This window comes from Diplotaxodon limnothrissa, linkage group LG16 (genome assembly GCF_057381915.1).
Source record: "Diplotaxodon limnothrissa isolate DT_005_m linkage group LG16, D_limnothrissa_male_GT1.1, whole genome shotgun sequence".
Taxonomy (NCBI): domain Eukaryota; kingdom Metazoa; phylum Chordata; class Actinopteri; order Cichliformes; family Cichlidae; genus Diplotaxodon; species Diplotaxodon limnothrissa.
This window is the reverse complement of record NC_140611.1, coordinates 2,711,648-2,738,614: the sequence shown is the minus strand read 5'-3', so window position 1 is coordinate 2,738,614 and position 26,967 is coordinate 2,711,648. Positions and strand designations below refer to the sequence as shown.

The 26,967-nt window shown below is 48.6% G+C and overlaps 2 protein-coding genes across 3 annotated transcripts in view; both read right to left on the bottom strand.

The window, feature by feature from the left end:
• Positions 1–771: 771 nt before the first annotated feature.
• The window catches only part of LOC146615561 (aryl hydrocarbon receptor-like), a 41,627-nt gene continuing 15,431 nt past the window's right edge, over positions 772–26,967 (bottom strand). Inside the window, exons 2-11 of one of the 2 annotated variants that reach the window (XM_085374001.1) lie at positions 26,331–26,521; positions 14,879–14,979; positions 13,212–13,301; positions 11,182–11,293; positions 10,023–10,150; positions 9,742–9,944; positions 9,476–9,585; positions 6,972–7,113; positions 5,154–6,861; positions 772–3,506 (exon numbers count right to left, since the gene is read on the bottom strand). In XM_085374001.1, coding sequence (XP_085230127.1) covers positions 3,435–3,506; positions 5,154–6,861; positions 6,972–7,113; positions 9,476–9,585; positions 9,742–9,944; positions 10,023–10,150; positions 11,182–11,293; positions 13,212–13,301; positions 14,879–14,979; positions 26,331–26,521 — 2,857 coding nt within the window. In that variant the 3' untranslated portion in view covers positions 772–3,434. The remainder of the gene's footprint in view (positions 3,507–5,153; positions 6,862–6,971; positions 7,114–9,475; positions 9,586–9,741; positions 9,945–10,022; positions 10,151–11,181; positions 11,294–13,211; positions 13,302–14,878; positions 14,980–26,330; positions 26,522–26,967) is intronic. The other variant, XM_085374002.1, reaches the window with a different exon arrangement.
• On the bottom strand, positions 19,600–26,262 carry LOC146615562 (uncharacterized). Its single transcript, XM_085374000.1, has one exon. The coding sequence runs from the start codon at positions 23,837–23,839 to the stop codon at positions 19,982–19,984; it is 3,858 nt and encodes a 1,285-aa protein (XP_085230126.1). The 5' UTR covers positions 23,840–26,262; the 3' UTR covers positions 19,600–19,981.

Sequence of the window (26,967 nt, the reverse complement as noted above, 5' to 3'; positions counted from 1 at the left end):
ATGGTGACAGGAGGGGAACTGTGGTCCTGCACGACTGCAAGGTACATGAGGCTGGTGCAGGAACTATATATAGGACAGTGAGCCAGTGGTGAGGTGTGCAGCAGGAGTGACAGATGAGCTCAAGGCAGAGGTGGGATTGTATCAAGGATCTGCTCCCAGCGCCTTCTTGTTTGCTATGGATACACACATGGTCTGTTAGATGAGGTCAGGCAGGAGTGTCCATGGACTCTGATGTTTGCAGACGACATTGTGATCTGAAGTAAGAGTAGGGAGCAGGTAGAAGAAACTCTGGAGAGGTGGAGGTATGCACTGGAGAAAGAAGAAATCAAAGACTGGTAGGAAGGTGTACACACAAGGAGCAGAGACAGTGGAAGTAGATGAGTTCAAAGACCTGAGGTCAACCATCCAAAGCAACAGGCAGTGTGCAAAAGAGGTGACGATGCATGGTGGAGCAGGTGAAGATGAGCAACAGGGGCGACGGAGGAAAAGCAGTAGTGAAAGGGAAGCTTTACAATACAGTAGAGACTCTGAAGATGATGGCACTGACGAACAGGAGACTGGGCTGGAGCTATGCACGTTCAGTCCTCATGTAACTGCACTGTTAATGAACTTTAACATGCCACTCCACGCTTGGGTTTCTGAAAACTGAACAGTCTTAGCTGGTGAACAGGGAACAGGTCACAGTACTTTTCTCAGTCCTGTCCTGTCTTTGGAAACGTTTCACTGGGATTCCTTTAAAATGTTTTTGTTTGAAAGGATCCATCCATTCACAAGTACATCAGAGCAGTGAACATACAGGCAAAGAGCAGCTTTTTGGAGTCATGGACATGAATCACAGCGTTAATCCAACTATGGATGTGGTGACTTATCAACATGTTCATAGTTGTTTGAAAGATCAGACAAGAAACCCCTCAAACGTCTCCATCGAGTGGATGGAGATTAATGGGACATTACCCAAACATAAATTCTCCTCATTTCTAACAGCAAGTGTACTTTTACTGCCAAGAGCCATCACATCCATTAACAAGTTTGTTTAATAAATGACTAAAAGATTTTCCCTGTGGCGTTTATCTGCAAGTTTAAATGTTGGCTTTGTTTTCATGCAGTTTCCTCTCCTGATTTCTGGGCCACACGCTCGAGGACAGAAAGAAAGTCTGCTCTCCTTTCCCGTCTCTCTCAGGGCCTGTGGTCTCAAACTCTATTCCGATTAATTAAATAAGCAAGAAAATAACAGCAGTAAACATTTTACTACTAAGTATCATTTTATGGGTTGGAAACAAATGTATCTGGTAGACACTGGTGCTTCAACACCCAATTAACTAACCAGTTTCGTCTTCGTTTATTTTACATATAGTGTTACATTAAACGTGGCCAAAATTTGTCCATGAGCCAAGACGTCAGGCTTAAGACGACTATGTGGTTGCACAGAACCCCAATATGCTAACTAGCTGATCCCAGGCACACAGCTGTGGGTGTGAAAACACAAAAACTCAACCCACTTGCTGTTCAAGCCTCCAACCTCTGGCACGTGGCTTAAAGGCCAATGAGATCAAACAGTTGTAAATAAGCTGAACACAATGTTCGTACTTGCACACATATTTATGAACATTAGACAAAAGGTAATTATTTGTTAAACTTGCATATAGTATGATAAAATGAAAGTAGATTACATTGATTGTTTTTACAAAGAAGGCACGAGCAGAAAAGGTCAAAACTGCAGCACGACTGAGCCAAACATGTGGCTCCGGGTTTTTCATAGTGGCTTCAGTCCGCATCAAAGTCCAGCATCACAGGCCTCTCGTGGGCTCAAGGGCCTCGGTCTCCACAGTCAGTGCTTCACGCTGGGAGTGAATGTTTTCATCACGGCTCATTCGACACAACACAGGACGCAGGAAAGAGAAACTACAGACTTTTAGTGCGCTTTCAATTAACATTGTATGCTTTTCATATTTAAACACTGCAACAAAACTCACTTCCAAATATAAACATGACAGATTCCCGCTGTGCAGCAGGAATAAGAAGCTGCCTTGTTCATGCTGTTGCTGCTCAGGTGACTGGAGATGATGTTTCATGTAGTGTGAATATATTACAGATGCATCAGAGGAACACAATCAAATCAAAGAAGGAACAAAGTGGACGAAACAGTAAACATCTCCACGTTTCACTGAAAACACTGGCACATTTTCATTTTAGTTTCCCTGGTTTGCATTGAATGAACGTTGGATGCACTTAAAGATCAACCGTGTTCGATACAGTATCTCCTGTAGGCACGGCTTCCCTACCACCGAGGAACTTGGACAACAACCAGGAAGATTTATTTGATTTGATCTGCGTTCTACAACAAGGCAAAAAATAAAAATAGATAAGAGATGATTTCAGCTGCCTGTTCAGTGAGAAGGCACAGAGAATCTAAAGGGTTATACTGGATATGGCTCAGTTTTAATGTGTTTATTGTCCATGCTACATCACAATAATGGAAAGGGGAGCAAAGCTGCTGCATATCCAGCTGGACGCGTCTCATAAAGCATGTATGAATGAACTGCAGGTAGCACGTCCTTTGAACCAGGTCAGAAGTCCATTCTATTAATGAGCTGTGAGTCTAAGAAATACCTAAAACTGTCTCTAAAACTTAAGTTGTTCGCTACCTGTTGTCCAGGTGTGCAGCTCCCACAGGTTTGTAACACTTTGCAGTGATACATGCTTCGACTTGAACGTCCGTACAGTTACAGCGACTCTAATGTCCCCCGGTTCCCCTAGTCATTTCCCATACAACCACACCCACATCGACTCTGGTCCAGCAATGCTTGTTTTTTACGTTTTGGCGATGACTTCATGAAGTAATGTTTGAATTTCTGCAGCAGCCTCCAAACTCACAAAGCTCTGCGTCCTGGAACAAACTCTCCATCATTTACGCTGCACACAGCAACACACATGTATGACATAATAACATGTGCAGACCGTTTGTTAAACAAACACAACTAGTATCACGTTTATGCACTCAAGCCCTTTAAGGGTTTTATCTAAAGTATCCAGATTACATATTGGAAGGTACTGCTCGCTGACGTTTATGCTGTTTTATAATAAATTTGAAATTCATCCCAACTTTATCAGAATGAACATACTTAAACATCATGGCTCTAAATAACATCTTTGGCTGTTTGTGTCCTACCTGGTCCGAGCTCCACCATAGTAAATGCACTTGTGGCTTCATACTTCATTATTATCATAGTGTATCTTCACTAAAGCAACAGCTTTTAAAGACGACAGAGGCCGGACAAAGCGTATCTGATACAGAGGGATATAAAACACAGTAACAAGTGTACGTGTGTGGATGTGTGGATAAGCACTGATACAGGCAAAGATATGCTGGGGTTTGTCCTTCTCCAGCAACTGTAGCACCAGCAGCAGCGGCACGGAGGCGTGTCTCCATCCCATCAGGTGTGTGGCTGCATCAGAGAAAGTGTGAAGGAAGCTCTGTTGTGCTCAGCGGGGCTCGAGTCGTTCTGCTGGACAGACAACAGGATGCTCAACCATTACACCGACAAAGACACTCACAGCAGAGTCAGTCAGGTCGTTTTGGGTGGGACTCTCTGACCTTTAACACCAAAAACTACATTCTCTTGTTATATTTCTTTATCGCTGCACATATTAGCAGAAAAACACAAACTTTTTGGATAAAATAAAAATATAAAGATTGCAAATAGAGCAGATACCCAAGGCCTCACTTAGGAAACAGATACAGGTGATAATTTCTTCAGATGCAGAACATAGAATCATTAAAATGACGAAACATATTGTTTCTGTCTGACATTATGAACAGGACGTCGGTCCAGTTAAAAACAGGAAGTAAGAACACAACAAGAGTCACGTCCCAACAATGACTCTTCTCCTCTCAGAGCGAGCGCATCGAGGGAGATGCAGACGGATCATCTGCTCACAATTTAATTATAGGAAAGGTTTGCAGCTGGATTTTAAAATCAGGAGTATCAGAGGGCTCAGATCGCCACCTCAGCATGTTTACGTGGGGTTTGTGTGTCCCAGGCCTTATGTTGTCGGGTTGCTTTTCCCCCTGGGAGGGTCTCCCAAGGCAAAATGGTGAGGATGAGGTGAGTGTCTTTAGCCTATGTGACTCGGCCTGAAGAGGATTACATGCCCACCTGTAGACCCACAGCCTGCAGGAGGCACAGTGTGTGTCGGGCGACAGCCAGCGGCAGAAGCCCTAGGTGACCAATCCCCACTATCGAGACTGGCGACTGGGACTTGGAACCAGTTTGGTGGTGAAGGAGCCTGAGCTGGTGTGTGAGTTTGAGAGGTCCTAGCTAGTTACAGCAGGGTTTACCTCAACGCATGGTTTCACTCTGAAATCAGCCTCCTGAAAAGGGGCTGGACTCCAGTCTGGGGTTGCCCTCGATGAGAGGGGTCAGGTCCTGGAGCGAGGAGTTTAAGTATCTCTGGGTTCACGAGTGAGGGAAGAGAGGACAGAAGTAAGGCCGAATGTAGTTCATTTTACTGGAGCGAGACAAAATATAAACCAACAATCCAGAAACACTGATTGATTGCATTGATTTGCATGTCACTGACTGAAATAAGTCTTTGGCACCCACACACTGGTTGTGTGCCCAAGTGGCTCGCAGACTACAATCAATCAGTCAACCAATCTTACCCTACAGATACTCCCAATCTTAACTTGTTATGTGCATAGACACCTGTCCACAGAATCAGCTTCTTCCATCCCAACCTCTCCACTACCATGGGCAAGACAGACCATCCGGACTGGGCTACAAGACCATCAGCGAAACGCTTGGTGAGAAGGTGACAGCTGTTACTGTGATTACTAAATCAGGTCCCCTCCGTCTGGAGCTCAATGCAAAGTCATTTCCTGTGCAATGACTTGCATTGAGCAAAGTCATGGGATGAGGATGATCATGGAAACCGTGGTGGATCAGCATTAATCCACACTTGTTAAAATGTTATGTGAAGGCAGTTGGGACCACAGTTACCGTTGGTAACACAAACCTCTCACTGCCAATTATGCAGTTCCTCCAAAAAAGCCTCCTACATTCATACATTTGACATTTCGATGACGGGACTCAGGGCCACCTGCTAATGCTGTAGTACAAGCTGGGGGTGACTGTTCAGTTCTGAGTGCTTACCTGTATGTGCTTGTTGCTTTCTAGGTAGTGCTGAATGCTGTGTGAGTGCTCTGAGGAAGGCACATTGGGGGGAACAATTAGAGCCCTGAGGTTCTGCAGGTTGATGGCTGATGCGTCCACCGCAGGCTCACTGTGGTTCCACTGGGAGTAGCAGGAACCTTGAGGAGGACTCTGATCCAAAGATGTGCCAGGCACCTTGAGGCTTGAAGGCTCAGAGATGGACAGGATGTCTGGGTTGGAAGAAAACATGCAGCTGCTGGGTGCAGCTGCCTGGTAACCTGCCAGCCCTCCCTGCTGTGTGCCATTCAGTCTGGTGCCATTCCTCGGGAAAAAAGTAGCACGGGTTTGGTTTTGTGAATTTTGGCTCTGCAGTACTGGCATGGTCTTGTGTCCATTTTGCATCATGCTAGCATGAAGCAGCTTTTGCTGCTGGCTCTGTGGCCACTGCTGAAGAGGAAGGTTGTGCTTGTCAAATGGAAGACTTTCCTGCAGGCGAGGTGAGGAAAACTGAAAGGGAATATTAGGTGCATTGGAGGAAGTAAAGTCTTGGCAAGGAATCAGTGGTGGCACACTGTCCATAACAGTGGGTGGTGAACTGTTTGGTTGGGGAACAGAGCTCTGTATGTGACAACTTCCTGCCATTACAGGTGCCTGCAAACTGCTTTGGTGTGGCAGAAGATGGTTGGACTGCTGGACTTGACCAGAACTGTCCTGACGGAAGCCCATATGTGCGACAGACGCTTGGTCATGGGACTGAAAAGGAGCTAAAGAATTACCATCTGAGATGTCAGGGACAGTGAGATCAGGCAGCTCAATAGATGGGCTGAAGATGTCATGGAGCTGGAGCTGCTGAAGAGAAGGCAGGCTGGGGTCAGGCCGGGGACCCCGGTGAGACAGCATCTGGGCGCTTTGCCCTGATGCCACTGGTACACTGACCGCATCCTGTTGGTGAACGTAGGGGCCTTTCACCGGAGAGTAAGTGCAGTCGGGGCTGGGTGCCTGTAATAACTGTGGCTCGCAGAGATCAGAGGCTGAGACGAGGGCAGCCTGAGTGAAGGGCTCCTGCTGATGGTTGCTGATGGCGGTGAGGCAGCTGGGAGGGACGGTGTCCAGACAATCCTCGGCTTTCTCCTTGAACAAAATGCTGTCGATGTAGTCAAATACATCGCTGGCGACGATGCTGTCCAGATCAGAACTGACCTTACTCTGCGAACCCTCCTGTCCTAATCTCTTCAGAGCATTTTCCCACTCTAAGAGCTCGGCGTTATCCACCTCCAGTGTTTGCAAAGCTGAATAAAAATCCCCACTCTGCACCATTTTTTCAAAGCTGCCGATCACGGCCGTGACGGACTGCTTGGCCTCCTCTTTCACCACAACAGGCTCACTTGTTGTGACCGTTGCCTCGCTCCCCTGCCACGCATCACTGACAACGCTGACCAGGGCCCTGCTGTCCATGAACACTTGATCCACAGGCAGTGGGGTCTCCACAGTCTGGGTGTAAAGACTTTCATCCTGACTCAAGAAGCAGTCCAGCAAAGAGCCAGGCACCACGTCCTTCTTCATGTCATTGTTGCTGAACACTTTATTGGACTGATGTTGCAGGATGTCCATGGTGGGGCCGGTGTTATAGAGGGTGGCCTCTCCTTTGGTGAAGCTGAAGGGAAGCATCAGGCTCCTTTGGCGCAGATACTCCTCACCCTCAGCGTTACTGGAACAACCAGACACAACACAGTCCATCACCAGACAACCTCTTATTCTTACAGTGTCACGTGACTCTCTGATTTCATCCTTTAAACAACCAGTCGAGGGGACACTCACCTTATAGCTTTCTGATATGCAATGATAAATTCAGGTCTCCCTCCTTTGTAGATGATCTTGGCATTGGACTTCACCCACACCCAGCTGCCCGGTTTGCTGAGGAGCCTGAACACAGTCAGCCCAGACTCTCCTGTTTTAAGCACTGACACACAGGAGAGGGTTCACAGTGAGAGAGGAGGTGTGCTCGTATTCATGCTATATGAAATCCTATATTAGGCAAGAATGGGAAACCAAACAACAGCAGCTGGTCTCCTGCGTTCATGTTAAAAGAATGTTGTCCTGTCACAAAAATATAAAATTCATAATACAGTGGGGCAAAAAAGTATTTAGTCAGCCACCGATTGTGCAAGTTCCCCCACCTAAAATGATGACAGAGGTCAGTAATTTGCACCAGAGGTACACTTCAACTGTGAGAGACAGAATGTGAAAAAAAAATCCATGAATTCACATGGTAGGATTTGTAAAGAATTTATTGGTAAATCAGGGTGGAAAATAAGTATTTGGTCACCTCAAACAAGGAAAATCTCTGGCTCTCACAGGCCTGTAACGTCTTCTGTAAGAAGCTTTTCTGTCCCCCACTCGTTACCTGTATGAATGGCACCTGTTTGAACTCATCATCTGTATAAAAGACACCTGTCCACAGCCTCAAACAGTCAGACTCCAAACTCCGCCATGGCCAAGACCAAAGAGCTTTCGAAGGACACCAGGAAAAGTATTGTAGACCTGCACCAGACTGGGAAGAGTGAATCTACAATAGGCAAGCAGCTTGGTGTGAAAAAATCAACTGTGGGAGCAATCATCAGAAAATGGAAGACATACAAGACCACTGATAATCTCCCTCGATCTGGGGCTCCACGCAAGATCTCATCCCGTGGGGTCAAAATGATCATGAGAACGGTGAGCAAAGATCCCAGAACCACACGGGGGGACCTGGTGAATGACCTGCAGAGAGCTGGGACCAAAGTAACAAAGGTCACCATCAGTAACACACTACAACGGCAGGGAATCAAATCCCGCAGTGCCAGACGTGTTCCGCTGCTGAAGCCAGTGCATGTCCAGGCCCGTCTGAAGTTTGCCAGAGAGCACATGGATGATACAGCAGAGGATTGGGAGAATGTCATGTGGTCAGATGAAACCAAAGTAGAACTTTTTGGTATAAACTCAACTCGTTGTGTTTGGAGGAAGAAGAATACTGAGTTGCATCCCAAGAACACCATACCTACTGTGAAGCATGGGGGTGGAAACATCATGCTATGGGGCTGTTTTTCTGCCAAGGGGACAGGACGACTGATCCGTGTTAAGGACAGAATGAATGGGGCCATGTATCGTGAGATTTTGAGCCAAAACCTCCTTCCATCAGTGAGAACTTTGAAGATGAAACGAGGCTGGGTCTTCCAACATGACAATGATCCAAAACACACCGCCCGGGCAACAAAGGAGTGGCTCCGTAAGAAGCATTTGAAAGTCCTGGAGTGGCCTAGCCAGTCTCCAGACCTCAACCCCATAGAAAATCTGTGGCGGGAGTTGAAAGTCCGTGTTGCTCGGCGACAGCCCCAAAACATCACTGCTCTCGAGAGGATCTGCATGGAGGAATGGGCCAAAATACCAGCTACTGTGTGTGCAAACCTGGTAAAGACCTATAGTAAACGTTTGACCTCTGTTATTGCCAACAAAGGTTATGTTACAAAGTATTGAGTTGTATTTTTGTTATTGACCAAATACTTATTTTCCACCCTGATTTACGAATAAATTCTTTACAAATCCTACCATGTGGATTCATGGATTTTTTTTTCACATTCTGTCTCTCACAGTTGAAGTGTACCTCTGGTGCAAATTACTGACCTCTGTCATCATTTTAGGTGGGGGAACTTGCACAATCGGTGGCTGACTAAATACTTTTTTGCCCCACTGTAAATATGTTTTTAAAACACTGTAACATTTAAAAATGAGTCTTTTTTAGGTTTTTGTACTCATAAACATTGATTCATGTGTGTAGATGTCTTATGTCCGTGCCTAGAGAATCCCACAATCAAACCTAACCTATGTAACTGTTTAACATGTGTAGATGTCATTTTTAATCGTCTTTCGTCCTCCCGCCACTGCTCTCTCCTCCCTCCTCTCATCCTCTGAACTGAAGTCCGAGCTCTGTCACCCAAACGCGTATAAACATCCGCATTTATTCCAGATGTCACAATCACTTCGTTGTAATCTCCCGTCCCAGCACAGCTGACGATGCTCCAACTAAACGACCACACCAGGTTATAAAGTTTGTGTTCGGCTCAAGTCACAATCACACTTTCCCTCTGATACAAAGTTTGACTATATTCTTGCAAATGAGAGTTCATTCACTAAATATTTACGCCCAACAACGTCAGACACACGTCAAAGACAGTTTCAGACTAAGACGAGTCACGAGCAGCTTCACGGTCTAATGCACGATCTCAGTCTGCAGTAGCTGCGTTGCAGCATGTCATTTGAAGGCTGACTTTGAATTGCTAACATACTGCGGATGTGGTTGTCGGCACAGTGCATCATGTCAGCTGCGTGGATAAACTGGTATCCGGAGCCTTTCATGCACAGCTCAATCTCGGAATAGCCCAGCACGATCTTCCCCCTGGAAACAACAAATGGTGGAGTTATGGCCAGAGGAATAAAATTCGGTAAAGCTGACTCCACCGTGACTGAGGATGGTCTTCTGAGACTTTAAGTACTTTAAGAGCAAATATATGAAGAATATAAAAAACACACCAGCCCAGATAATTTGCTGTACCTGCTATCGATCCCTGTGGGGGTGAAGTCCAGCTTGTGCTTGGTTTGAAACAGGAGCATTTTAGCTCTGATCTCCACGATGGACGGAGGCTGCACGGGCATGGCGATGGCGAACAGGGCCAGCTGAGGTCTGTGACATGCCCCGTTGTCCCTCAGCAGACTCTGGCCGTGGAGGTACTTCAGTCGCCCCTGGAACTTGAGAGCCTGGTTAACACAAGGAAATGAGATGTATTTTTTCTTTTTTTTCTGAGCTGACCTTTAACCTTCAACCTTTAAACTAACCAGAAAGCCCGAGGAATTGTCCAGCAGGCAGCGGAAGCGACACACGAAGCTGCGCTCCAGGAAGGAAGAGTTCTCCGGCGGGAGGTGCTCCGGATTGTGCATGACTGTATTACCACAACTCTGCAAGACTGAGAAGGCAGGTGAAGCTGTTACTGCACGACAGAAGAGTCTGATGTGAAGCTCTGATCTACGCCATAACAGCAGAGTGACTCTGTAAACAGGAGCAAGGTCAGGCAGCGCATCAGGGTTTGTGCAGAATTGTTGCATGCATTGAAATTGTACTTGTGGAACCTTGTGATAGACAGGGTACATCCTGCCGCCTGTCCTATAACAGCTGGGACGAGCTCCAGCCCCACTTCAGCATGGATGGATCAATGACAGGGACGGCTGGAGGCCACGTGGTCATACGTGGTCATACGTGGTCATACGTGTGTCATTGGCCATAATTTGTACTTCAGGCACTCAAATGTTGTATAAAGCCAAACAAAAATAATACTGGGTCACACTGTGAGACGATTCCTTCCAATCAGAATCAACACTACTGAAGTGTATCTGTAATGGTATACGGCCTCAGTGCACATGTGTAACATGCACATCTGTCAAGGCACAACATACTTAGTGAATATAACACTAAATACACACACACACGTGTTTGGATTTAACAGGAAGCCAGTACAGGAGAAACCTGCTCTCTTTCTGTCAGGACTCCTGCTGCAGCATTTTGGATGAACTGGAGGCTTTTCAGGGAGTTTTTACTTCCTGATAATAATGAATTACAATAGAAGAAGTAATAAATGCATGAATTAGCTTGGATGTTTCTGATTATCTGTTTGAAAATGCTACACCGCTTTATTCTGAAGTTATCACATTCACAAGATTTTCAGAAATCTTGACCTCTGACCTTGAGGTCACAGGAATTCAAACTCGTCCCAGATGTTTAGCAGCTACACCTGTGGTATCTGTTTGAAACTTGCACGCTGCCTCGTTCCTGAGTTATTGCATCACTAACTTGGGTTCCACACCATCCACACCACCCGTGGGAGACGACAGCAGTGATACCTGATTGACCTTTTACGACGGAGAGGTAAAAAGGTTATCTGATAGGATGTTTGGAGCAAAGATGTTGATGCATGTACACGTTTGCTTGAAAAGCACTCACCATCCTTGTCGGCTGCAGCGGGTGGGTTCAGAGCAAAGTGCAGCTGCTCTCTGAACGTGCTGCGATCATCAGTGTGGATGAGATCAAACACACTCTGATGCACCACGTCTGACTGTTGGCAGAGGAGCACAGCGTCGGTCAGTCAAGCTGCACAGTTTAAATTTGGCTTATAAAACATGTGAACAAGGCATAAACACAATGGATGTCACCATCTGTACAGAGTAGGACTGTAATTCACATGCTTGGATTTATAAATGTTCCAAAGAGATTCAAAAATATTATTTTCACATGATTATTTTATTGTATACTGATGAACTCTAATATTGAATGAAGCATTTCTTTGAACTCGATGTGCTGTTCTCTTGGCTCGGCCTCCTTCAGCACTGCTCCAACAGTGAAACCTCACAGGATGGAGGTGGATACTAACTTCATCCACTGACGTCTGAAACTTCTGGCTGCTTCCTTTAGGGGTCGCCACAGCCTCGTCTGCCTCCCTGTCCTCAATATTCAGCATTCCCTGCTTGGTGCAGCCACTATTCCTGCCCTGCACACCTGAACCATCTCAGCCTTGACCTGGACTTGCCTGCTGTCCAGGATGCTGTCCATCCCGCTCCCTGTAAACCTTGTAAATCATCAACTGTTGCTGCTATCCTTCAGTGTGCCTGTAATCTCTTCTGTTGTTTTGGGTGGTGGACCCTCGATAACTAGACTCATCCAACGTTACTACCACTGCTCCTCGCATCTTTAATCAAACACAACATTTAAAGTAGGAGGTGTTTGTGTGACTTCTGCATTTTAAAGTGCAAGTTCACACTCAGACCAACTTATCCAAACACCAAAGTCATAAAATAAAATAATCCAAACCCCTCAGTCTGTGTTCTCCTTTGTCTCCACACGCCGTCAGCAGCAGCACATGAACACAGCCTCCACATACTGATTTGTCTCAGTTATCCATGGCAGTGTGTGGCTTAATGCTGGGCTCACACTGTGCGATTTTTGGCCCATTTTGAGCCGATTTTTGAGTCGTGCGACCGTTTTGGTGATTGGCCCGATTTTGGCCTTCATTGTGCGTCGTGCATTGTGTAGTATACGTGGGGTAACGAGACGCGATTAACCCCTCACGACCAGCTCCCGATCATCAATCGCTTGGTCGTGAGGGTGTGACCGCAGTTTGTCACACTGCGCACGCGCAAACACAAATGTCAGCGAAAAAGACGGCGTAGCACAGCAGTGCAGCGTGTGATCTGGACACAAGCGATGGAGGCACAACTTGTAGAACTTTGAAAAGCTCATCCGAGCCCTTTCGATGTGGCCTCACAAAATTATCACGACCACAACAACCGTGAAAATAGTTGGATCTACACTGCTGCTCAATCACAGCTGCCTGGTCAATGTTCTTCATTAGCAATTTAGCAAAGTTGATGGTGGTGGTGTGTCTGTGTGAGTGAAAGACGGAGAGGGAGAGCGAGCGACAGAATTTCTGTTATAACCTTCATGTTATGGAGGCACAGTGTGAGCACTCAGGTCGCATCAGAGCATCGGGCCGTATAGTGTGAGACCTGCATCGTGACCTGCAAACTTCTAACCCCTGCGAGTCAATCGTGCAGTTTGAGCAGGAGCTGAATCGCGCGACTGAAAAAGTCGTACAGTGTCTGCCCAGCATTAGCCTCTGTCTGTGCTTTGGTGTGTGCTCTCCTGCTGATTACAACAGCTACACACTGACAGCGGTCTGTTCTCAAACCACTCAGTCAAACGGTTTTATTTTTAACATCACAAAGAAATTTGTAAAGAAGTTTTCCTGCAAATATACAAAATCCATTTACCTCCTTCCTGAGAACTTTTAATCTCTTCATGAATGAAATCATCTTTGAAAACAGTATTTTGTATTTACGGGTTATTTAATATTCAAATGTGTTTGATGATGTGAAACAACTACTTTTTAATGGCACTGTGTGTGTGTGTGTGTGTGTGTGTGTGTGTGTGTGTGTGTGTGTGTGTGTGTGTGTGTGTGTGTGTGTGCAGTGACTCACCTGGTGGAAGCCCAGGTAGTCCTTGATTGTGGGGGAGGCGTAGAACACTAACCCAGCTGACGTGACCACCATGACGAACCCATTCAGAGCCTGTACAGACAACACAGTCGCTGATGACACAAACATCCTGCACAAGTTCAGAACATTCACTGTGTTCTTCAGCTAAATCTCTCAGCACATCGTACACACACTGTCACGCTGTGCAGCAGTATCTTTGTGTGAGGCTGGAATATGGGCTCACAATGTGGTCATAAATATTTTGTACTTGTAAAAAAGATTTGTGTGTGGACTTGTAACTTGTAACCCTGCAAGTTACAAGTTACAAGTACGAATTTTGACCCTATTTTTCTTCCTTTCATCTGATTGGCCAATGTCATGTCAATCACAAATGTAACTATCCAATCAGAGAACAGATGGGTTTGGCTGTCGGAGGGGCGCTTTTTTTGAACTGAAAAATAGGGTCAAAATTCGTACTTGTAACTTGTAACTTGCAGGGTTACAAGTTACAAGTCCACACACAAATCTTTTTTACACACAAATCTTTTTTACAAGTACAAAACCGATTTACAAGTACAAAATATTTATGACCACATTTTGAGCCCATACATCTGTTCTCTGATTGGATAGTTACATTTGTGATTGACATGACATTGGCCAATCAGATGAAAGGAAGAAAAACAGGGTCAAAATTCGTAGTTGTAACTTGAAACTTGAGTGCAGAGTTTCACACATATTCTTTGGCTCCACACACAAATTCTTTTTACACACACAAAACTGATTTACAAGTACAATTTGAGCCCATACTGGGAGAGTCTCATGTTGTGGGTTTTGTTTTGAATGCATCACAGAGCACAACGTTGTGTCGTTTCAACCGCTACAGTTTGCTCTACCAGATCTGCTGAAGTCGTGTTTGGGCCTTTTCAATAAGCTGACATGAATGTTAGCCTGCTGTTATTCCACATTACCTGGATTATATCAATATTCACACTATACAAAGATTAGCAGCATCACAGTGATGCATGTGTTTTACATGTCGTCACACTGATTTGTGTTTGTGTGTGGACTGAAGTCTACGTTTGTGAGTTCTCAGAAGTTCACAGGAGTTTATGCTTGTGGATCATACTCTAACATCTGGATGCTTTTGGAGAAAATCTCTATCCACGTCTTCTGTAAAAGACAAAGTGCTAATAAACACTGGTTTCTATCAGGAAGCACAAAGCGTAACACGTTTTGGCACGTTCACCTGTCATAACGTCCTCATGACTGGACAGACGTGGATTAGCTCCACACAAAACACAACTATGACACAAACAAACAGAGGCTGAGTGTGTTTGTGCACCTGCCAGCGGCTCACCGATCACTCAGGACCAACACTGTTACTGTGCTCGTCTGTTAGCGTCATGACTCTGGCTACAGAGCTGTTTATCTGAACCAGACTCACATGCTGCTCTGTAACACCACACGGGGTCGTCTAAAAAAAATTCACCTTCATTTGTGATAAAGTTATCAAAGCAGTTTTGTTGATTCTACGTGTGCACTGAAATGAAAATGATTCTAGCTTCAAAATTAAATGAAAAAACAAAAAACTGCTCAAGGTTTAAAGTTGGCATTACGTAGTAAAACTGGCATGCAGAGGGACGTTCATAATGAAAGCTCCTGAGTCTTACCTGGAGCAGCAGGTCGCCCTCAGAGAGGGCTGTAGCGTCCATGTTGTTGTGCCCGTTCAGCCCAGGAAACATCACGCTGCTTTTGCTGTTCTTCATGGTGGCTGCATCACAAAACATTGGCAAAGAACCGAGGGAAACAGGAATCAGCTGACCATCAACAGCACGACCAGTGACTTAATGCATTCATTTGAGCTGCTGTAAAAACCACGGCAGCAGCAGAGCTAGTTCGGACGACCATTTCCAGGTAGAGAAACTTGGCAATGTGTCCGTTGTGTTTTTGTGACATTAGGAGTGTGTGCGAGGCGCATGCATTGCAAACAGATAAACCAAAGTGAATCTGAACATGTCGTATCATGTTCAGATTCAGAGAAGTTCTCTTATTGTTCAATGAAATTTAAACATGTGCAGCTAAGCTTCCAATAGCTGATTGTGATGCAAGCTTTAAGCTATATCATGCTAATAACGTATGCAATTAAAAGTTCAAGTTGGTTCCACTCTGCATCATGAAACTAGACTCTTATACTACATTAACAGGCTAATGGTGACCTGTGGAGCCTGTCCTGGGTGTCACATCATGCTTTTGCAGCAGAAAAGGCAAAGCCACATTTTTGGCTTTAGCAGAGGTCCAGTTGCTGGTTTCTCTGCCAGAAAATCGGTTTTCCCATCACTGGAAAGCTGATCTGGCAGGCTGCATATCCACACACACAGACACATTTATGCATCTGCCTGGGGGACTTTTAGCAGGCAACAGCTACACTAATGCTTCCCTTTATCTGGACAGCCACTGCAGGATACGGCCTCTCTCACTCTGGTCGTCCAGTCCTGCTGCACAGATCTTTTGATGAGAGAAGCGGCCCTTGAGCGCCACCCCGTCGCCTCACGTGGACTCACGTAGCACATACACAAACACTCTGACCTGCACAGCCTGACTTTTACACAAAGCTCAAGACCTGACATGTAATGAAAGCCACACACACAACCGCTGCTAGCAGAAAATGTGAGTCTCACGTGTGGCTGTAGAAGCTATCAGACAGACAATCATGCTAACTGTATTAGAAATAAACAGACATAATTCATTTGTGCTTCTTCAGCCAAACATATACACAAACAGCACACTGTTGTCCAAATGTGGACCAGCCACCACATTCCTCCAACACTTTTTTCCTCCTAATTCAGTGTTTGCGTGAGTAAGTAGGCCTCTTTGTGGCGTCTGTTTGTTTTCATTCGAGCTGTGTGAACTCTGCGTTGGGTTCTCGTGTTTCCATCGCTAACAGCTCAACAGCTCATGGCACTGTGGAGCGTCCTGACAGCCCTGTGAGGTTGTGCAACAAGCATGTCTATAGATGCTTGACCACGTCTTAGGAAACACTTCTGAGGGGGCAGTGAAAGAAGAGAAACACAGATTAACATTAACATGCATGTACAGTCTGCATGTGTACAGCCACCTTGAGACTGTGCAGATATCTAACAGTCAGAGGTGCCCTGCAGTCGTGAGCAGTCTACGGTTTCTCAGCCTTCCTCTGAGCCCAGGCACAAAGGCAGCTGCAGGGCAGTGACAGGAGTTCTTTCACGCTGCCGGTGCTTCCACTGAAACCCTGAGAGCTCTTTGGACAGGTAACCTCAGCTTGCTCATTATACTTTAGCACTGGCCCTGGGCCATCGGGCTTTTGCTTAGACTGAACCCTGTGACCTGTGACGCGAGTGCACGTTTGAAATGTACTAAGCTGAATGATCACAGTATAGCTTTGCATTCTGAGCTGTAAAACCAAATGAAACGAGTGCTCTCTGTGGCGTCAGCTCCAGTTAGAAACAACAAACCAGCAACTGGCCCGAGCGAACCAGAAGGATCCGTCCTGCAGCTTCCCAAATAACACTGACTGTTATGTCCGTGACTCCGCCTTACTGCGAAAACCAAGACAGCACCAAGACAGAGCGAATGATAAACCATTTTATGGCTCTTCTTGTTTTCGCAGGCTACAGTGTAACGTGACACCATGACAGCGGCTGTTTCAACATCAAACTGCAGCTTCCTGTTTAACTAAACAGACTGGCTAAGGTCCACTGTACCTCTGATGGAAGATCCATGTCTGCCGTTCAGGGATGTGCTAGCCTTTCATGCCTTTGCTCCGTGTGGTAATTAAATAACTATGAAGTCTGAATATTCAGGACACAGAACACCTACATCAGTGAACAGTGACAGCTCTGGAAAGAACAGCAAAGAAAAGGCACTAAAATAAGCCAATAAGACTAAATAAACAACTGAATTGGATTGTTGAGCATGTAACGTGTACTTGAGAGTAACAGCATGAAGTGGAGGCACAGTGAGGCTAAGGGGAGAAAAGGGAAATGCAGTCACAGTTGGAGGTCTGCCAAACTCAGAGTAGTAGTATAAAGCATGCCAGCAATGCATATGGGAATATTATCTAGATTTGAAAACATTTAGTTCCAGTAGATCCTGTACAGAGATCTCTGTTCTCACGCAGATGTGCAGGAAAGGGCAGAGCTCGCTGCGAGGAAGCCAATTAGCTGGATCACTTGGTCCAAAGGTTCATCCTCCCATCACGCCTTCGATCAGTGCACCCATTTACCTCCCTGATTTTAGGGGGAACACCTGGCCTCTATCGCTCAGTATCAGACTTCAGTGTGATCCCAAAAATGAAGCTTTGGGTGGAAACAGGTTTGCTGAGCGCACTCACAGTTTAGAGTAAATTGTGGGATGTGCTAAATACCATCACGCCGCCATGAAGTTATGCAAATGTCACCATTTTCAGACCTGATAAAGTACAAACAGTAAAAATGTAAGAAGTGGAGAGCTTTGAATCTTCAATCAGCTGTTTGGGTTTATTAAAAATGCTTCACCCCAGCCAGGTGTTTGTGCTGACGGGTGCGTAACGCTTTCTTTAATACCTCAAACCACACAGAGAGAAAACAACCCTGAACATCTATAAACGAGGTACTCCACACTCAAATGACACAAATGAAATCAAACCCAACACCAGACTTAACAAGAGCGATATAGTGAAACAACAACAGCTCAGGATAGCCGGTGTAAGAATCTGGGGCCTCAGCTGTGCTGAGGTGTTCGTCAGCTCCACGATGCACTTTGGCCACAGCGCTCAAAACAGGGTTCACCACCATCACAAGGTCCCACAGCTGCAGTCTGGACGCTCCTTCTGCCACTTTGCACGGGTTTTAAGAGCAGAAGGGTTCACTTTCTTGGGGTAACTTTGCTAGGACGTCCACTCGTGGGAGAAACTGTCTCCAGAGTTCAGAAAACATAACACAACAGGACATTATGTTGACTGTGCCAGGTGTTTCCACCTCATTAAGTGCAATGAATCAACAGTTTGAGGCAACACAGCAACAGCAAATCAGATTGAAGCAGTTGGATGCTGCTAGAAGATAAATGCTTCAAGTATGGACACATGTTATGATCATTATGACCTCTGAAAGCTAACTGACGTTTACATTCTTGGCAGATTTGAATCACAGTGCTTAAATAAATGTAATAACACATGTTCTATGTTTCTGGTGTCCATCCAAACTCTGAGTGGGACAACAGCCGATGCTGGGGGAGGACATAAATAAGCAAATGTCCTCACAGAAAGCCTTGGTGAGCTCAGGCTGACCAGCAGAGACTCTTGTGGGTATGAAGAGAGATGTAGCGCTGCGCTCTGAAGAAGAGGACAAACCTTCAGAGAATGGAAAAGATGGAAACTGCTCTGCCAGAGCTGAACGAAGCACGGCCACAGACTTCCTCCTAATGTGCTGCATATTTGTCAGCAGCAGCGAGCCACAAGCCTTCCAAAACATCGAGCCCTGCTTCACGAAGTCACGCTATGAGGCCGGGGGCCCAGCTTGTTCAGGGAGATCTGCAATCACCAGGCAGCCTGATAATGTTTCATGATCATGTCATGGAAACGGCCCCTAAAACTGCCTGTTTCTTTTTCCTCTAGGCCCTTTTCTTTGAGCCAGTGTTTTACTTTGGTTTTACAGGATCCGTATCTTAAATCCTCGGCATGTCACCACTTGAACGCTCGGGCTCCGCGCTCATATTTTGACCAGGACAGTCCCCCTTGATGACCAGAAAAAACTGCTGCTGACTGAAAAATCTCTAAGGTCAAAACTCATGCAGGAGTCTTGGTTTCAAAGAGTAACACGTTTGAGTTTTCTTTCATGATGCAACCCAACACTTCTTCACACAGAGCTTAACTCTGAACTACGAGCTGTATACTCAGCACAACATCTGCCAGCGATGAAGAGCTCTGCATTCCTCTCAGATGTTGATCTGAGTCAGGTATCGACTCCGATCAACATCTGCATCAAACTGAAATCAAAATCAAACTGTGGAATACACCAGGCACAAACACACGCACACGCAGGTATGTACTGCCAAATTCCACATTTACTTGTTTGTTTACACAGCTGACTCAGTCGCACAGTCTGACAGCTCACGAGCCCAGCTGATCTCTCGCCGCTCCTCCCCGTCTCACTATAAACACAGCGGAGGGAGACCATCATTAGTACATAAACACCATCAGCTGTTCTTACCGGCCTCGCAGCGCCGCCCTGTTGAGCCTTCTGCTCCACTCCTCCCCGGCAGCTGCGCCCGGGGCCACGCCTCCGCCACACACCCCCACCGCCCGTTCGAGGCCGGGGAGCCGTCCGGCCGAGCCAACTCCCCCCCTCGCGAGCGAGAGAGGAAATCGGCCACCGCCATCTGTGCCCCTGGCCTATGGATCACCTTGAACTTAAAGGGCTGCAACGCCAGATACCACCGGGTGATCCGGGCGTTGGCATCCTTCATGCGGTGGAGCCACTGCAGCAGGGCGTGGTCCGAACAGAGGGTGAATGAGCGTCCCAGGAGGTAATAGCGCAGGGAGCCGACCGCCCACCGGATGGCCAGGCACTCCTTCTCCACGGTGCTGTACCGGCGCTCGCGCTCCGCTAGCTTCCGGCTGATGTACAGGACAGGGCGGTCAGCTCCCCTCACCTGCTGAGACAAAACGGCTCCCAGCCCTCTGTCCGAGGCGTCAGTCTGCAGAACAAACGGGAGGGAAAAGTTAGGAGTGTGAAGCAGCGGCTCCCCACAGAGAGCCTTTTTCACTCGCACAAACGCCGCCTGGCACGGCCCGTCCACTGGACCAGCTCCGGGGCACCCTTTCGAGTGAGATCGGTCAGGGGGCTGGTTAGCTGCGCAAACCCCGGCACGAAGCGACGATAGTAACCCGCCAACCCCAAGAACCGTCTCACCTCCTTTTTCGTCCTGGGGCGCGGGCAGGATGCGATAGCCGCCGTCTTCTCCACTTGTGGACGCACCTGCCCGCCCCCCAGGTGGTACCCCAGATACTGCACCTCCCTCCGTCCAACCGCGCACTTCTTCGGATTGGCCGTGAGCCCCGCCCCCCTCAGGGACTCCAGGACCGCGGCCACCCGCAGCACATGCTCCGCCCAGGTGCCGCTGTGGATGATCACGTCATCCAGGTAGGCGGCAGCATACGCCGCGTGCGGACGCAGTACCCGGTCCATGAGACGCTGGAAAGTGGCCGGGGCCCCGAACAGGCCGAACGGGAGTGTCACGAACTGGTACAAACCGTACGGAGTGGAGAAGGCCGTTTTCTCCTTGGACTCGGCAGACAAGGGAATCTGCCAGTAGCCCTTGGTTAAGTCCAGCGTCGTGAAAAAGCGGGCCGTGCCCAGCCGATCCAGGAGCTCGTCGACCCGAGGCATGGAGTAGGCATCAAAGCGTGACACTTCGTTCACCCTGCGATAGTCGACACAGAACCGTATAGACCCATCCTTCTTCGCCACCAGAACGATGGGGCTACACCAGGCGCTGTGCGACTCTTCTATTACTCCCATCCTCAGCATTTCCGCCAATTCCCTCTGCACGATTTTTCGCTTATGCTCCGGGAGCCTGTAGGGCCGTGAACGCACCGTCACGCCGGGCTGCGTCACGAAATGGTGCTCGATGAGGGACTTCCGGCCGGGCAGGGGGGAGAACACGTCCGGAAAGCGCTGTTGCAACGCGACAACGTCCACTCTCTGGGCCTGTGTGAGATGGTCATCACAAGGGAGGGAGGCGGGAATGATAGAATTTGGCACCTCAGGCCCCAACTCATCTCTCTCCTTCACCAGGCTCACCAGAGATGCGGTTTCAACCTCTCTCCACGCTTTAAGGAGATTGAGGTGATAAATCTGCGCGGCTCCTCCTCTGTCCGACCGAGCGACCTCATAGTCCACGTCCCCGACACGCCGTGTGACCACAAAGGGACCTTGCCACTTGGCGAGCAACTTCGAGCTGGAAGAAGGGAGTAACACAAGCACTTTATCTCCCGGTGAAAATTGCCTGAGTCTAGCCCCTCTGTCATACAGGCGTTGCTGACGCTGCTGAGCCTGGAGCAAATTCTCCCGTGACAACCTCCCCAAAGTGTGGAGTTTTGCTCTCAGGTCCAACACGTACTGAATCTCATTTTTGGCGGGGCTCGGACCTTCCTCCCAGCTTTCTTTAATCAGGTCGAGCACCCCACGTGGCCTCCTGCCGAACAGCAGTTCAAAGGGAGAAAATCCCGTGGAGGCCTGGGGCACCTCCCGCACTGCGAATAACAGAGGGTCTAGCCAGTGATCCCAATTGCGTTCATCCTCATTAATGAACTTACGAATCATGGACTTTAAAGTCTTATTCAGCCGCTCCACCAGCCCGTCAGTCTGAGGGTGGTAGACGCTGGTCCGAATAGATTTAATGCCCAGTAATTCGTACAGTTCCCGCAGTGTACGAGACATAAACGACGTGCCCTGGTCAGTCAGTATCTCTTTCGGGATTCTGACTCGGGAGATGACCTGAAACAGTGCCTGCGCCACACTCTTAGCCGAGATGGTGCGCAGCGGAACTGCTTCCGGGTACCGCGTTGCGTAATCCACCAGGACTAACACAAAGCGGTAGCCGCGTGCACTCCGGTGAAACGGCCCGATGAGGTCCATGCCGATGCGCTCAAACGGGACCTCAATGAGGGGGAGAGGGCGCAGAGGCGCTCTCGGTATGGCCGGTTGATTAACAAGTTGGCAGTCCGGGCAGGACGCGCACCAGCGGCGCACATCCGCTCGGATGCCAGGCCAATAAAATCGGGCCGTTATTCGCTCCAGAGTTTTCTCGTAGCCCATATGCCCTGCCATGGGGTTATAGTGGGCCGCCTGGAAAAGCGTTTCCCGGCGGCCCTGCGGCACCAACAACTGGGTGTGTGTTTCCTCAGTCTGAGTGTCACGACTCACTCGATATAATCGGTCATTTAATAAGATGAAACGCGGGTAGGTCTGCGCGGCCTCAGGGCGCACCACGTGACCATCAATGGCCATCACTTGGTCAAAGGCTGAGCGTAGGGTGCCGTCACGAGACTGCTCCAGTGGGAAATCACCCATGGGGGACACTTCCGGGGCCGGCGGGACGTCCCGTGAGGGACCCGCCGGCTCCTCCCCCCCGGAGTCGGTGTCGGACGACCCCGCGTCACCGCTGAATGCCGCGCACACGCTACACCCCGCTTCCGGTCGTGATCGCACCCCCGCGTACTGCCCCAGTAGCTGATGAAACCCCGGCCAATTGGTACCCAGAATCAGGGGGTGCGACAGGCGCGGGCTAACCGCCGCCGTTACCCTATGTGTATGGCCCTTGTATTTTAGCAGCAGCGGCACTATGGGGTACCGGTGCACATCACCATGAACACACCTCACCTCCACCCACTCGGCCTCCAATAATGCCCCGGGGCGAACCAAGCCTTGGTGCACGAGGGTCTGTGTGCAGCCCGTGTCCACCAACGCTTGGCGTATACCCCCTCGAGTCCTTACCGGAATACTGTATGTCCCTCCTGGACCGGGGGAGGGTGCTGGGGCGCCAGCAACGCGGAACACCTGCCCCACTTCCATAAGCGGACAATCCCTCCTCAGGTGTCCCGGCTGCCCGCACTTCCAACACTCCGGCCCCGGCGTTTGTGCTGCCCTCCGTGGCTCGGGGGCGGCTCCACTCGGCTCGGTTCCCCTGGACGGCACCATCGCCGCGAAAGGGTTAGTGGGGCTCAGCGCCGGCAGCCGCTCTGCCTGCCCTGGTGCCGGCACACGGCGCCTCGGGGCCGGCACTGGGGCCTGTTTGTTCGGCCTCCGTCCGGCGTCCCCGGACTCCCCTGCTCCAGCGGCAAGGTGGTCCTCCGCCAGCGTCACCGCTACCTCCAAGCTTGCGGGCCGGTGGCACCGGACCCATCTCGCCGTCTCCGCTGGCAATCCCTCCGTGAACTGCTCCAGCACCACCTTGTCCACCAGCTTCGTCTCGCCCTCCGATGTTCCCGGCTGCAGCCAGCGCACCGCCGCGTCGCGCAGCTGTCGGGCCCAGGCGAATGTTCGGTCCGATGTAGCCAGCCGACAGGCCCGGAACCGCCGGCGATGGTCTTCGGCGGTGAGCCCCAGCCTGTCCACCACCGCCCGGCTCACATCCGGGAAGCTGCTCCTGGACGCCGGAGGCAGACTCAGGGCCGCTGTTTGTGCTTCCCCAGACAGCAGGGGGAGCAGCCGCGGAGCCCACTCCTCCCGCGGCCATTGGCACGCCTCCGCCGTGGCACGGAAGGTCTCCAGAAAAATCTGTGGGTCGTCCCCGTCCCCCATCCGGGGCACCGTCACAGACAGTGGCGAGGGCTTCGGCGTGGCAGCGGCCCCGACCAGCCGCTCCAGAACTTGTGTCTGTCGGTCCGTCTGCTCCCGCAGCGCGGCCAGGTGGGCACGCTGGTCGGCCGCCTGATCCCGGCTCATCGCCGCCATCTCCGCCAGCATCTGCGCCAAGAATTGCAGGGGCTGGGCGGGTGGCGCGGCCTGTGGGTCGGACATTTCCCCACCGGCACTTTCCTGGGTTTCGGCACCACTTGTGGAATACACCAGGCACAAACACACGCACACGCAGGTATGTACTGCCAAATTCCACATTTATTTGTTTGTTTACACAGCTGACTCAGTCGCACAGCCTGACAGCTCACGAGCCCAGCTGATCTCTCGCCGCTCCTCCCCGTCTCACTATAAACACAGCGGAGGGAGACCATCATTAGTACATAAACACCATCAGCTGTTCTTACCGGCCTCGCAGCGCCGCCCTGTTGAGCCTTCTGCTCCACTCCTCCCCGGCAGCTGCGCCCGGGGCCACGCCTCCGCCACACAAACATCAAAGCTCCTTCACGTGATCAGGGCTGTCTGCAGACACCTCAATGCATTTTGCCACAGCAATATAAAGAAACGCACAAACACTCTTAGAACATGCAGTGAATGCACTGTTTGTAGTCTCAGTATAAACATGCCACAGTCACTTCCAGCTGCACCATGCAAGAACCGCATTAGCTGCTCAAATGGATGCTTTTCAGAACGACTCAGATTTACCGCTCAATGATTGAATAATAAACCATACAACACAGCAATCCGTGCTTTTGGCCTCATGATAATAAAATAGTTCAATGTAAGCTTCATATGGACTTTTCTATTACAGGAGTAGCTGCAGCAAAAGCAGGATATTCTGTGTTTGTGGCTGAAACACATTAAAGTCCGTGGATTCAACGCCTTGTTTGGAGATATAACTGTTGACTTGAATAAATGCTGCGGCGCCTGACGGTCTAATCTGATGTTTCCCCGACAAACATCTTTTTTGGCTACAATGTGAACAGCAGCATTTTAAAGCAGCAGCATGGAGCAGTGACCTCATGCTGTAGTACTTAAGCATTTTGCCTTACATGAAAAAGATCTGAGACCGGAACGAAACACAAGCCCACCCTCAGAGGGTCGAGACAGTGTGCTGGTCCTAAACAAACATCAACAGGAGGCTTCGATTCAGACTGATCTATTTCAATGTTAGTTTTAGAGAAGAAGAAGAAAGTTGTACGGTAAAATCTGAAGTCCTCAAACTCTTGATCGTCTTAGTGCTTAGCTAACTGTGAATGCACTGGGAAAGTCTCCTACAGACACGGGAGCCTGTCTCACCTGTACAGACAGAAAGGTGGAAGAGGAATGCCAGCGCTCATGTGATAACATGTAATATCCATTCACACTGCAAACAGCTGGGCTGACAACAAGCACGCACACTTTTCACACACTGTCTGTTTAAAGTTGCACAGCATTCATAATTTCACTTGGTTTCAAAGATGTCTGTTACTGATAAAATCCGTCTTTGGAATTCACTTTGTGCATTTTTACCTCTACTTCTGTACGACTCCTGAACCAAGAGACGCAGACACCTGGAGATAAGACACTTCATGTCTATTGTTAGAGACAGCAACTTACTCAGCAGTCTGTCAGGAAACAACTCGGCTAAAACGTCTGTCGTACTTAAAGACAGGGATCCTCTGCAGCTGTGTACGACTCACATGTCATTGACTTTCTTCTGACTCATCAGCTTTTCAAAGCCTGCACGTTTAATTAAGGTGCAGCAACTCTTAAAAAGCATTTGAGAAATATTTGAGGCTGTTGTGGGTGTTGCTCGGAGGCAAGGTGGGGTCAGGTTAGCGGCAGTGAGGATGTGCCGTTTCCTAAAACTGGATTCCTGCGTGCTTCTCATTCCTGCCTCAGCTGTCAGATGTAGTTCAGTCACTTCCAGTGCTGGCTTCACTGCGCCCAGTTATCAAGCTTTGTCTACCTTCACTCCCACCTTAGTCTACATTACCTCATTCATACAAGTGTTTGCTTGTATTCATTATCAGTATTTTGGACTTTTGTGTCATTATTACGGTTGAATTAAAAACTCTAGCCTCTATACTGATTTATCTCTCATATATACCTTTCACTGCGTCCACTGTTTCATGCCTACTGAGTCCTACACGTCCCCCTGTTGGACTGACAGGGTTCTAGTGACACAGTGCACCTACATCTGCAGGGAGCTGCAGACAGCCTATCTGCAGAGAGCATCTGCTGCCAAACGGAGGCAGTGTCCAAAGTATGTGGTCGAACCGGTCTGTGGGCTGCTCTTCCTCGTGCTGTTGTTGGTCTCTGAGAGCCGCAGAGAACAACTAAATCATATCATGCAAAGAACAGAAGGGAAACTGAGTGTTAAAGACAATGTAAAGTGTGCACTGCAGCCACTGCAGCTGCATTTCATACTGCACTCTTTATCTTTGATGCCTCTTGCATTTCTCCTGATGCTAAGCTTCTTCTCTGTTCAGGTCGGCTTGTCAACCAGCCAGCGTCTGCTCAGTGCAAGGTCGAGGTATGCGCTGTTGGCTTTGTGTGGTTAAACACATTTCTCAACCACAGTATTACTCAACACAAGAGTCGGTAAGACCAGACATATTATCGTTTACTCTGTGGTACAAAGAGCAGGCTGTCATGTGTTTGTGGCAGCGAATGTGGAGGTCAGAGTGGGCTTATCATCATTTCATTTCACCACACAGCACTGACATTTCAACAAATCTTTGGATATGCACTTGTGGCTGGTCTTTACCTTTGAAGAAGCTCTTAACCCTCAGATATCCCACGCTGAGACGGAGGACTGACAGCTTGTCCAGGCGAGAGCGCACCTCCTCAGGAAACGGCAGCAGGTCCATCAGCCTGTCAAGCTCCCCGTTCAGCCGATCCCGGTGGCGCTTTGACGGGTTGGATTTAACCACTGCATTGCCCTCACTGACCTTCTTTCTGAGGAATTACAAGAAAAAAATCTGGTTAGTGATTTCATGGCAAAATATGAATGAGCCTGGCTAACCGGGGTGCAGCACGGCACATGGATGCACTGAGTCAGCCGTGCATCAGAGCTGCATGTGTTACTAAACCGTGACGAGACAAACTCAGAGCGAGAAATCCAACTCTGATGCTAACATGACACCAGAGGAACATATCTATTGTTCTAAACACCAGAACAAAGCAGACTGGCTGTTTTTTCCCAAGGAAACAATCTTCAGCTCAGGATAAATAGTACAGACAGCAGTTTACACAACACACGTTTCCACAAGTCATTCGATCAGGAGGAAGACCAGTTTTTAACCACGACACCCGCGGACATCTGTTTGACCACCCATGCTCAAATGCAAAGGGGGAACTCATGAGGCTCACTGGAGATACATGTCATTACTCACAAATCACAA

Bases quoted from the DNA above. Each gene is read 5' to 3' on its own strand.
- LOC146615562 (XM_085374000.1), bottom strand. From the start codon at position 23,839: ATGTGGAATTTGGCAGTACATACCTGCGTGTGCGTGTGTTTGTGCCTG.